Genomic DNA, 13254 nt, shown 5'->3' on the forward strand with positions numbered 1-13254 from the left:
GTTTTCCTTGATCTCTCTCTACCTTTATGTTTTGAGACAGGATCTCTCCCTGAACCTGCAGCTGACCAATTCAGCCAGGCTGGCTAGTCAGTGAGCTTCGGAGATCTGCCTGTTTGCACTACCTGTCCTATCAGCATTGTGGGTTCTGGGGATCTGGGTTCAGGATTCTGTACTTGTGTGGCAGGCTCTTTACTGACTGAGCAATCTCCCAAGCCCCTGGGCTCATACTCTGTCAAAGAAAATATAACACAGATTGGTACCCAAACACAATTCTAAGATCACACACAAGAAAGGACTATGTCAGTTGCATTCAAGAATTCTACAGGTAAAGGTAGATGCTGACACTGTTCACAACTCAGTCAGATGTGTGTGAGTTTGAACTGGCTTCAAGTCTGCACACTCCCATATTTATGGTTTGGGTTTATAATATATAATCTCATGTTTAATAATTATATCTTCTACCAGGCATGGTGGCACATGACTTTAATCACAGGAACCAGGAGGCAGAGGTAGGAGAATTTTTGTGGGATTGAGGCCAGCTACATGTACAAAGTGTGGCTGCCTGAATTAAAAGAGAATTATAACCACAAAGACATGCTACACACACACACACACACACACACACACACACACACACACACACCCCAACCTCAAGCAGTTAAAGCAATCATCAATTTGCTTTGATGTCTTAAAAGACCCACTGTTACCATTTTTGCTTACCAGCCCATGATAAATTTTGATGGTTTTAAACTTCAATTCTTTTGATGCCTGACACTATAATAAAACTGCTTAACTATGTAAAACGCCTTATTTGTGTAAAAATATCAATATGCTGAGTAATTTTATGACTCTATAGAGATCTGTTATATTATTGTTATCTTGTGTATATGATGGGGGGTACACACATGCCACAGTGAACATGTGGAGATCAGAAGACAACTTTCAGGAGTTCATTTCTCTTTCCACTGTGGGATCCAGAGAGCAATCTCAGGTTGCCAGGCTTGTGTGGCATGCACTTTTACCCTCTGAGTCATTTCAACAACCCCAGAACTTTTTCATTAAAAAAGCTTCTGATATTTGGTTTGGATATTGTAATACCCTGACTGCTTCCCCCCGCAACTCCCGCTCCTCTTCTTAAAGAGTGGTTTCTACTGGGGTAAGCAATATACAATTTAAAAACAGGGTGGAGGGGGCAAGTACTCACACAGACAGGAAAAACACAGACCATCCTTCAAATTAATGGCACTATATACACAAAGGGCACCTGCGAGTCTGAGATTACATATGGAGAACTCAAAGCAGACGACTGGATCACCTGTGGCAGGGTCTATTTACAGTCTAGTGCTAGAGCTCAGCCAGACGCCCTCACTGTTCCCTATTGCTATGGTACTATAGTGGCAGAGCTGAGGGACTGCCATAGACTGTGTGGCCTATGGAATCTCAACACTGCCATCTGGTCTTGTGCATAAAATACTGTTTATCCACCTTTTGGTAGGCAACACAGTCCTGCAGTCATAAACAGGTGTTTGGAAAAGAATTACAGCCACAAGCAATCAACTTAGATCTCTTCAGCCTCTTCATAAAAAGGCAGTTGTGATGATGTCATCAAAATACATCTTCCAAGGAAGATAATCTACAGAGATTTGTAGAAAGGACATTTTTCTTGAATTTAGAATTTAATCATGCAAAAAATGCCATGTGAGAATAGCAGTTACTTTTCATAATTCATTTGCTATATTTTCTCACTGCCATGCTATTACAGCTTGGGCAATAAAGAAGTGTCTAAGCTGGGCATGGTGGCTCATGACTGTGACCTCAGCACTTGGGAGGCTGAACAGAAAGTCTGCTGTGCGCTCAAGGCCATCCTAGGCTATAGACTGATGCCTTGCCTCAAACAGTAATAACAAGGGAACATACCAGCAGCAGCTGTGTGTAGACACAAGCATGGCATGCAGGTGAGAGCCTGCCATTGCAGAACCCAGGCCCATTCTTTCCAGCCCTTCCTTCTCAAACTGGGAACTACCTCAGGAGAGTCAATGAAGCCAAGACAAGGATGGATGGGGACAGAGGACCATGGTTACATGCTCAATATCTAACAGTCATGATAGGGTGTTGGTGCCCTAAGGGGGGGGGGAAATAGGTCACAACAGGGGCCAGCCAGAGGGTTCAGTGGTTAAAGGCACTTTCTGTCAAGGCTGATGACCTGGGTTTGATCCCCAGGACCCACAAGGTAGAAGGAGAGAACAGATTCCCACAAGCTGTCCTCTGACCTCCACTTGCAGCACCTCCCACCACATAATATAAAAAGATGTCATTTATTGTTTATAATTCACAATAAAGTTGCACAAAAATATTTGGAGAAGGGGGTGCTAGAGACATCGCTTCCTAGCATTGAAAAAAAAAATAGTTGGGGAGAGGGGTGCAATCTAAAGAGTAACCACTAAATATGGACACAAGCATCTCAGTCTCAGTGTCTTAGGAGCATGAACCCCAATGTTCAGGACCCAAGGGATTAACTTATGATCAAACTCTGAACTGTGGAGGACAGCAGGGTGGGAACCGGAGAAGATTGACACCAACAAGACTGAAGCAGTGTTCCATCATGATGACAGGCACTTCCAGCACTGAATGACTTCCTGGAGTGTTGCTCCCTTCCAGCTATCAGATCTGTGGCTGGGCCACTGGGAAGTAAGAAGCCATCAGTTTGGCTGAAGCCTCGTGTGTGTGGCTGTAGTAGCTAATGAGGCCCAGAGGATCTCACCTCCTCCTGCACTGTTGCTTAAATGGGCTCTGAAGCACTTTAACTGAGACAGTCACTTCAAGATTCAAGGAGAGAATTCAGAGTAAGAAACCAAGGCTAGGCTGACACAACACAGGCAGACACACTCAACGAGAAGGTTCTACTACTTAGCATATTATGAGCAGCTCTGGGAGTCTTCTGATGTGCTCTCTATTCCATTGCTAATGCTTACCTTTTAGCAGGATTCCAAAAGTCTGTTCCATTGTCACTGAGTGATTATAAACATAAAGAGGTTGACCAGCTGTCCAAAGCTCTTGGTCTAACACTGATAAACCACTGACTTTTGGCAGAAACTATTACAGGACCCAAATACTGCACACACAATGAATAAATGGAAAAATGCTGTGCAAGAGAGTTGCTGGGAGGATGGCCCCCATCACACAGAAGGTGCTGAACAACTGCTGATACACACGGGCAGTTTCAGAATGCGAATTCCTAGGAAAGCTATGACCAGTGTCAACAGTGAGCAGGGCAACTGTCAGGAACCCTCTTATGGAAGAACTCCACAATGACTTTCAGTAACAAACTATTAAGCTCAAAATAAATCCCTTTCTTTTCCCCAACGGTCATGTGATCACGGAAGCCCTTAAGTCAAGGAAATCCCTCATTAAGAACAGTGTCTCAAGGAGTCTCAGAGCTGTGGCTGTTCACGCTGGAGTCAGGAGCTGAGACACCATTACTCCATATACTCCTGTGAGTGGGACTAGCCTTTGGCCTGCTCTTTTTCCTGCCCCATCCCCCATTTCCCCATGACATGGAGAAGTGAGGCCCAAGGTGAAACACTTTCTAAATAGAGAATCTCCTCAGAAGCTGTCTCCTTTGTGACTGTTTGGGACACAAGGAAGTCACCTCTCACTTGGCCTTGGGTAGCATCTAGATACTTTCTGCAGGGCTTTGTCTCTGAGAAAAGCTGAAGAAAAGAAGAAACAAAGAAATACGGCAATGTAATGTTGTGTACATTGGCTTGAGGTTTCATGGGTAATCCTATGTCAGCACATCCTAAGAGATAGGGTCTCATGTAGCCCAGGCTGGTCTTGAACCTTGCTAAGTAATGGGCAACCACGCCCCCCAGTTTTATGTCATGCTAGGTATTGAACTCAGAGCTTCAAGCATGCTAAGCAAACACTCCACCAACTGAGTTACAGGCTCAGGTTCTAGAGAAGACTCTCCATTTACAAAGTGTTGTTCCACGGTCCACATCTTTATATAACACTGGGGGACAGTGAAAAGAGCAGGCAAAAGGCTGGTCACAACCATAGATCAATCCACAGTATATGGAATATGTAGGTCTTTTCCAGTGGTATATGAACCCCTAACCACTGAGTAAAAAGTGACTTCTGGGGCCAATGAAAAGGCTCAGCATTATGCTGAGTTTGGTCCACAGTACCCACATGAGAGATGGAAAGGGGTCAACACTTAAAGTTTTTCTCCAACCTCCCAATATCTGCCAAGGTATGAGCACTTATACACTAAGTAACTGTAAAAAATAATTTTTGTAAAGTCACTACTGAATTAAAGCTGGACAAATTAGGACAAAGGAAAATGGCCCCTTTCCTGTTTTGTTTTCTTTAATCCTTTCATTTTTCAATTTTTGTCGTGTTTCAGTTAAGCTGGGAGACCAACTGCTTCTGTAAAGGGAGTTTTCCTGTGGTTTATTACAGCCTGTGAAGAGTCTTAGGCAACAAAGGAACTCACTCTGAAATCCAGCAGCAATTTTTAGCCCAGCATTTTGAAATTAAGTCATCAAAGGCATCAGAAACAAGCCCCTTAAGGGGAAAAGTCTGTGACTTACAGGCCATTGTGTGGTAGATGCTGGGCCAGTACTGGCCGCTGTCTCTTTTCAGCCATACTCGGATGGTTCTGTGGAGACAACAAGGGAGAGAGTAGTGATTAGTCATTTTCTTTATAAAATCTTCTGGATGGCATATAATAGTTAACTGGACAGAACTGTTCATGATCTAATCCTATAAAACCAGCACGGAACAAGGACTGATGGCTATGCCAAGTGTGTGCTGACACTGTCATTGTCAAACATTGCCATTAGTGGCATCTGGCTCCGTGTATACGTTAATTTTTACTTCCCAAAAACCCTAGCTCACCACTTTCCAGATTCAATGCAAAGTGAAGCAACCTCAGCAGAGAAAGTTTGTCACATTTTACAAAGGCTTATTCTCCAAAAAACGTGCATGAAAGATGTCCAAGTCATGAGAATGGTTACCCTCAGTGGTGCATGCAATGGGGTTGTCTTCTTTTGTAATTCAGGACAATTTTGCTTTTAATTTAAGAACTTCAACATTTTCTAATTGATTTTACAAAGTTATTCAAAGGGAAATATATACATATACAGATAGAATTTAGTATATTATATATGGTATACATACGAACATGTTAAGTTATATAATATCCAGAAGTCAAGATTTCAAATAACTTTAATAACAATGTCACTGTGTAGTGACATTCAGAAGAAGCTGAAAACTATCAACTACTTTTCTGGGTAAAACAAATTGTGTCAAGAAAGTCACATGACTGTCTCACCAGGAGACACTGAGGAAAGCAACAGGCACGCAAAGAACAAGCTGGGTACAGGGACACACACACCTACAATCCCAGCATTTGGAGGGCAGGAGAATGATCATCATGAATTAAAGGCCAGCCAAGGACACACAGCAAAACCCTGTCCCACAGAAGCAAAAACAGAAAAAATGAAGTAACGAGCTTATGGAAAAGCAGCAAAGGATTAGGGAAGGAAGAGAGGTTAAGTGCCTCAATCACAGGGAGGCCTCCTTATCCACCACAATGCTCGGCCTCCTGCCCTGGAGGAAACTGTCCCACACTGGGTTTCTGGCCTCTCTTTCATCAGGACACACACAGGGCTGTGAGGAAATCCTGTGTGTGCAGGAAAGTGACAAATGAGCAATGGAGTTAAAGGACAGTGAGTGTGTGTGTGTGTGTGTGTGTGTGTGTGTGTGTGTGTGTGTGTGTGTGTGTGTGTGTGTGTGTGTGTCTGTGTATGTGTGTCCACTGCAGAAGGAGAAACAAGAGGGCCAGCATGGGCTTGCAGATCTCTAAGCCAGACTCTTCTGTCCCAGTCCCCTCTGAGTAACTGCATTCTAGTGATGTCTGCTTTGCTCACAAGTTTCTTCTCATCCACTGTCATTCTCTGACAATCGTGTTTGTATTTCTAATAATGGACTGGCAAAGTGCCTCACTGGGTAGAGGTGTTTGCCATCAAAAATGAGGATCTGAGTTCAATCCTTGGTACATGGTAGAAGGAGAGAATTGACTCTCATGGGTTGTTTTCTGACCTCTGTCCCTTAGCCATACCACTCACACATACACACATACACACACACACACACACACACACACACACACACACACACACACACACACAAAGATGAATAAATAAAAATATATTTGTAATAACAACACAACAGTTAACAAATGTTGGTAAGTTTAGACTAAAATATATAAAACTAAGTATTAGTATATATTTCCACCTATTTGTCTAGTTATTTCTTTTTGAAATTCAAGACAACTAAAACTGTTCCATAGGGAGAAAACTCGAGAATGGTCCATTGGTTCTGGGGAAGGGGGCAGAGTGTAGAGGTGTGAAAAAGCTGTCATCAGAGAAAATGGAGCTGCTCTGAGGTTGGTCACCAAAGCTGTGTCCACATAGTAAAACATGTCTCACCACCCTCGAGATCTACATAGACCACTGTGTGTGACTAAAGCGCAATTCAAACTAGAAAGTGATCTTCATTTACTAAATAGATGGCAATAATGACACAGCACACAGCCTCATTTTATGTATGTCTTAAGGCCAATGCGATCTGACCAGGTTGCTAGATCCAGCTACCAGTTTCAGCGTATAGGGAGGAAGGGGGACAGAGGGCCCATTAAAACACCATGACAAATATATTTCAGAAAAGCAAGACTGTGGGAAAGTCTACACACAAAAGACCCAAGTGTTCCTACAAATAATTTAGAAGGGGAAAGAAACAAAATGGAGGACAAGCTCAAGAAATATTTCAAACAATACAATGTGAGTCTTATTTGGGTTCAGATTAAAAAGAAAAACTATAAAAATAAATGCATGCAATCGTAAAGTAATCAGAAACATGAACAACAGTAGAGATTTGCTGATATTAAAATGAATATATCTTTCTTTAGGTGTAAGCGTTGCAATTATGTCACTGTGTAGGTTTTTGTTTCAGAGGTAATTGGTATTTTGTTTTGTTTTTACATGATCTTCTTACTACAATGTTTCCCAGACTGGCTCAGGCAGGACCCTCCTGCCTCAGTCTCTGGAGTGTGAGATTACCTGCATGTACACCATGTCTGGCTGTTTTGCTAAGAAACAAACAGTATTTCCTAAATGTCATGTTGTCCTTTCTCTACTATCCTCAGCTTGGCCACCAGAGTCCAGGGCCTCATCACTTTCACCCTAATCTCCTTCCATGTTATTATCTTTTGGTCTCTTTCCCAGCTCAGCTCACCTCCAGCACACCCAATACACTTCCCAAGGAACCACACTTGGCCCACTGCTACTGCGCTCAGCATTCACCAATGGTGACCTCAAATGCAGGATTCAGGTGGCAAACTTGGTTTCTGTAACTCCCCAGCTCGGGCCCCCGAAAACCAGTGAGTTACCATATTTCAAGTCTCCGTGCAGTCCTCTCAGGTTATGCCCCAAGCTCTCCTCCCTCATCGCTCTACCATGAACTAACTCTTCTCTACAGACAGGTCCTTCTACGTTGATGGTGGGTTGGATACTATTTCAACATAATTTCTTCATCTAAAAACTCCATGGAAGTATCCAAGATTACCCCTAGAACTGGTTCACAAAAGGGGCTTTACATGTGCCGACTATACTCCATGTTGCTTAAATCAGAAATGCTACGGCTACATTTGAGCACAATAGATGAAGCCAAAGCAGAGAAGTAAATTAAAGACCAACTCCAAAGAGAGTATTAAGTCCACTCAATGACCTCCCCCGAAACTCCTGTCCAAATTCAAGGTACAAATGCAGCAGATCAAGTCATGTTCCACACAGTTCTGCTTTATTTACAAGCGGACCACTGAAGGGTTAATCTGGCAGCTAACCACTGTCAAGAGTTTTAAGTCTAAGGAAGAAGATAATGTTGGTAATTCACTAAAATCTGTCACCAGAAGGTTATGGATTTAGTGTGACACACTTTTCCCTTTGTGTTCAGAAAGGGCAACAGGACATCAGTAGACTCAATAAGGGAAGAAATAACCTTAAAAGCCCATCTCTTTCACATGTCACAGGACCCAAAAAACCAAACCCACACACCTTTGGAATGGTATTTAACCTAGGCCAAGGCCACACTCAGATTCCACTTAGCTGGACTCCAGCATTTGGAACATGGTGTCATTTTTCTTTGTGGAACAAAGAGCATACAACTTGGTCTGCATAAATCCGACCCTGGCTAGGACCCAACCAGCAAGCTAGGAAACTGAAACTTTTACAATATTCCCTTGAAAACAGCTCATTGTGTAAAGACAGAGAAGGTCAACCTCACTGGAAATCAGGCTCCAAGCAGGCAGTAGATTTTGGTTCTATGTCTTCTACCCAGAGTTCTGGTCTTCAAACTGTACCATTCTTTCCCTTCCTGTGCTTTGGAGGTCTTCTGTGTCTATGGTTCAATCAAACCACATTAAATCTAATCCCAACACCCCAGGATCCTCGAGAGTCTGTATGCTAAAAATGTTTTCCAATGTCTATAAGGTACATGGGATTTGTTTCATATTCTGATCACAGTGTTGCTCCTTGCCCTAATAGGGTTATAAAAAACAGGCTTCAGCTGGACTAGTTATTAACAACTCAAGAAATTCCAGGCTAAAGCACTGACTAGTCAGCAAAGTCAAAGCAAAGCCTGCTCTCCAGGAAGTTGAAAGCAACAGTTGTGTGATGTTTTACTGAATGTAAATTACTTAAGTTCTTACAACTATATAGTAAGCCAGCTACATTAAGCACTGAGATCTGATGGTTTTGTTTGCCACCCATAAGCCCAATGTTTCCTGGCAGAACAGTGTTAAAGCGGCCCTGTCACCTGTAATGAACTCTTTATATTTTGTACTTGACAACTCTACTCCTATCCCTAAAGTCAGGTACTGCTTTTTTTGTTTGTTTGAAATGTATTTATTTATTTATTTATTTATTGGTATTGAGTATACTGCATGCCTGTGTGCCAGAAAAAGACATCAGATCCCACTAAAGATGGTTGTGAGTTGCCATGTGGCTGCTGGGAATTGAACTCAGATCCCCTGGGAGAGCAGTCAGTGCTCTTAACTGCTGAGCTGTCTCTCCAGCCTAGTCAGGTCCTGTTTTACCTGCCACCTTCTCTATTTATTTCCCTCTGTGGCCAGATCATCTCTGACAGTCCAAGAACCTAGCAGCCTAAAAAGAAAACTTTCTAAAACAACAACAACAACAACAACAAACCTTAAAATCATTTTCTCCCCAATTTTTGTTTTCAAACAATAGTGTGCTTTTCCAAAAGATGCTTGGAATGGAAGTGCACCACTTCTTTCTGAGCCTACTTAAAAGGTTTGCAGGTTTCCCCACAGCTCTATCCCTGTGGAAGGCTCCACCACCAATCTAGAAAGAGTGGAGATGGCTCAGAGCTGTGATCCCTTCCATTGTTGTGCAAGACTGCAGTTCTGAATTTTAACTCTTCTGTACTAAATGTCTGGGCACTGCAATGCTGTGGAAGACAAGCATGGCAACAACTCAAACAGTAGTGAAGTACCCACTGCAGGACTCTGGGACTTTTTGTCAGCATTCTAAATTAGAACATTTTGGCAAGAGTTTGGCTCCACAAATTAAGAAACACACCTTTATCTGATCATAAGAGATATTTGCCAAAATAATGGCAAAGTTACGGCTCACTGGGTGAAGGTCCTTGCCTCTGAGCATGAGGACCTGAGTTTGATCCTTAAAACTCACCCAGTGGGAGAAGAGAACCAGCAAGATCAAATGAATAAGTGGATGCCATTTTTAAAAGAAAGATGGAAAACTTGGTTAAAGTTAGGGATTTCAGGTTTGGCAACTAGTTCTAAAGAAATTATTGAATGGGGGGAAAAAAAAAGAAATTCCCATCTAAAAGTTAAAAGAATCAAGGACTAGGAGAAAAGGTTAAATAATGAGAGGAGTTATCAAATGGCTTAATAGCTTATACAGTCACTAAAAGTAACTATGAAGACCAGGAGGTATGTGGAAATGTTTATAAAATACACTTTTCATTTTTAATAATTTTATTTGAAGTATGTGTATGTTGCTGTGTTCACGTGCACACAACACACAGGTAGAGGTCAAAAGACAACTTATGGGAGTCAGGGCTCCCTCTATCATGAGGGTTCTGGGACCCAACATGGGTCCTCAGGCTTGGTACCAAGTGCCTTTACCATCTTTACCATCTACTGATCCATCTTTTAAGCCAAAAATACTCAGTTTTCCTTAAAAGAGCTGACTTAAAGTTATATAACTAAATTGTATAAGCACACTGTGGCTTTGTAGACATCAGGTAGAGTGATGAGGGGTAGACAGTGAGACGAGTAGCAAACACTGACTTTATGTCGCTTCTAGGATGTAAGGACAACAGAGTCCATGGGGGCCTTCCAGAAAACCACCAATTACACACCTTTCAATGAGTTCCAAGTGCTCAGGGATGGGTTTTGTCTAGTGTTCAAGTGTGGCTATCTAAATAATAGAAAATGCAAAACTGTTCCACTCCTGAAGAGTATGTCTGTCAGCATGACCACTGAAAGCAAAGAAGGCTAAGGAGGATAAACTGACTGAAGGCTTACAGGGTCATGCAGCCTCGGGCACACAAATCAGAGGCAACTTCAAATGAGTGACAGCCACCTTTCCTTCTTAACAAGACCAACTCCAGAGGCCTCTGTGAGCCTTTACCAAAGATCCCTGCTCGGTGGTTTGCTGACCATCAATAGGAACTTATGCCTGGGACAGGCCTGTCCAAGAGTCAGGAGCACCCTGGAATTTATGAAGGGACACAGTGTTCCCCTAAAGGCCACTGCAGAGCAGGAAAGGGACTCTATCCCAGGGATGGAAGGCACAGCTAGAGGTTTCTAGATGGACTGGGCCCTTATAGAATCACTCCCAAAGGAGCAGTGCATAGGGCCTGCAGAGCAGGACTAAGAAACCAGATGCAAGAAGGCTGGGAAACAGAAGATTCTCCCCAAAGGCACCAGGCTCTCTGGCTTGAAAGATGTAATAAGCTGTTACCCTCTGGTGTGTCTCTGCTTAGTTCCTAAGTCCTCAGTACAGAACTGTGATAGTATAGATTTTCTGCATTCTAGACCCACACGGGGATTCCAGAAACACTTGGGATCTGCACATTTTTACCTCCAATTTATGCTTTGGGAGACAGAACAAGCAGAAAGCCTTCTCAAGAAATCACACAAGTCAACATGGCCGTCACAGCACTGCCTGCCTCAAGCTGCCTTGTCCAATTTTATTCATCTCTTACTAGAAAGTGAGAAAAATCTCATAACTTAAAACCTTACAAAAGATATAATTCAATATTAAGTAGCTTTATATAGTTAAAAAAAGCCTTTCCAAAAATTTATGTTTTCCACTAAAGCAGTAACCCTAAACAAATAAATATGAACCATTAAATAGCAGGTTCTTTGTTCCCCTAAAAAGAGATTCAGAGCACAGAAAAGTCTAGGTAAAACTAGACATGTGCCCCAAAACTCAAAAGAAAATCTGACTTTTGTGCTAAGTAGGAATGGCGATGCTAATAAAATCTCTCACTACCTCAAGGTCTGAATTTAGCTAGACCCTGAATGAAATGCAGAATGTCAGAGTTTGTGCAAGATAACTGTGTGTTAAGTGTGCTCGTTTTTCTGCCCCCTTGCTGCTCCATGCCCTTTACTACCTGAATGTAGAGCCTTTCCCATCAAGAGGTAGAGTCTATGTCTCTGACTCCTGTTGGTAGGTTGCCTGGTGTCTCTGTGGCCCACAGTGTCTCAGTAGTGGTGCTGGGCTCTACTGACAAAGGCTTTTCCTGTTGTTGCTCCCTCTCCTGGAAGCCTGCCAACCCATATGAACTAGGGGGCTAGCCTGCCGAGGGAAAAAACGACTGGAAGAGGGAGCCTATGTCTTAGCTGAATTACCCTTGAAAAGCCTGGAACTAGTTACCTCTCCAGTGGCTGAGTCACAGGACTAGTCATAAGCATGAGTGAGCCTAACTAAGTCTAGAAACTACTCCAGGGACCCACCATTCATGACAATGAAATACATGCTGCTTTAAGCCACTGTTTTAAGATGGTCTGAACATAGAAAAGGCTAACTAATACAAGTAAGTAAAATATACTTTAAGTCAGGTGGTGATGGTACCTTTAATCCCAGGGCAGCCAGGGATACACAGAGAAACTCTGCCTGGGGGGTGGGGGGGCACACACACAATAACAACACACACATACACATACACAAATTCCCAAGCTCATAAAGTCTCAGTCTCTCTCTCTCTCTCTCTCTCTCTCTCTCTCTCTCTCTCTCTCTTTCTCTCTCCCTCTCTGTGTGTTTTGTTTTTCGAGACAAGGTTTCTCTGTGTAGACCTGGCTATCCTGGAACTCACTCTGCAGACCAGGTTAGCCTCAAAGTCGCAGAGATCCGCTTGTCTCTGCCTCGCCAACTCTTTTTAAGTCACAATGGCATGAGAACAAAGATGGACACAAAGCCTGATTCTCAAAGTGTGGTTCTCTTCCAAAAGGCAGATTCTCAAGCCAGGAAGCATCTGGTGGAACTAATGAGTACTATTTAAATCTTGCAATCCTGTGAGGACATACACTTGGGTGTGCCACATTTTCTCCAGAACATATTATGACACCTGAACAATAACCTTGAAGACCACATACCCACTTGTGATTTCCAACAACACTCAAGTGTTTCTGCAGAAGCCCAGGGTCAAGCCCACCCCACCTCCAACAACAGCACTTTTCCTCCAGGGATAACAGAAATAAAGCAATTTAATCATTTTGTAATTTTATGCTGATAAACAGGTAGGGTTCAACCAATTAATTGAATATACAATATACAATATGCTACAAAGTAAGACCAAGTCCTGATTTATCTTAAACCCTGGGTAAATAGCAACTGTAAAGAAAGCTTGTTATTGTGACTGCTTGTAGGGATGCTGATACTCCCAGACTTGGGACTCCCCGAACACTTCCATCATGTACAACAAAGGAAATCGTTTCCTGGTTTGACTGGACCTCCGGAGGATACAGATAAAAATGTTTAATCCTGGCACCTATGATGGCTTCTAGAACACCAAGATGCTAGCCTGAAAGGAAGACGGAATGATACCATCATCACTTCAGTCTATTTTAATCAAATAAATAGTAACTGTCTTTCAGCCAAGTGGCTGGAACTCTGACCTCTTCATTTCCACTAGAGAACA

General features: G+C 42.7%; 1 protein-coding gene across 1 annotated transcript in view; it reads right to left on the minus strand.

Annotated features, from left to right (window-relative positions):
* Wdfy1 (WD repeat and FYVE domain containing 1) overlaps positions 1 to 13254 on the minus strand; it is a 48751-nt gene that overhangs the window by 25614 nt on the left and 9883 nt on the right. Inside the window, exon 2 of the mRNA XM_027397348.2 lies at positions 4593 to 4660. Within this exon, the coding sequence (XP_027253149.1) occupies positions 4593 to 4660 (68 nt within the window). The remainder of the gene's footprint in view (positions 1 to 4592; positions 4661 to 13254) is intronic.

This window comes from Cricetulus griseus, chromosome 2 (genome assembly GCF_003668045.3).
Source record: "Cricetulus griseus strain 17A/GY chromosome 2, alternate assembly CriGri-PICRH-1.0, whole genome shotgun sequence".
NCBI classification, from domain to species: Eukaryota; Metazoa; Chordata; class Mammalia; order Rodentia; family Cricetidae; genus Cricetulus; species Cricetulus griseus.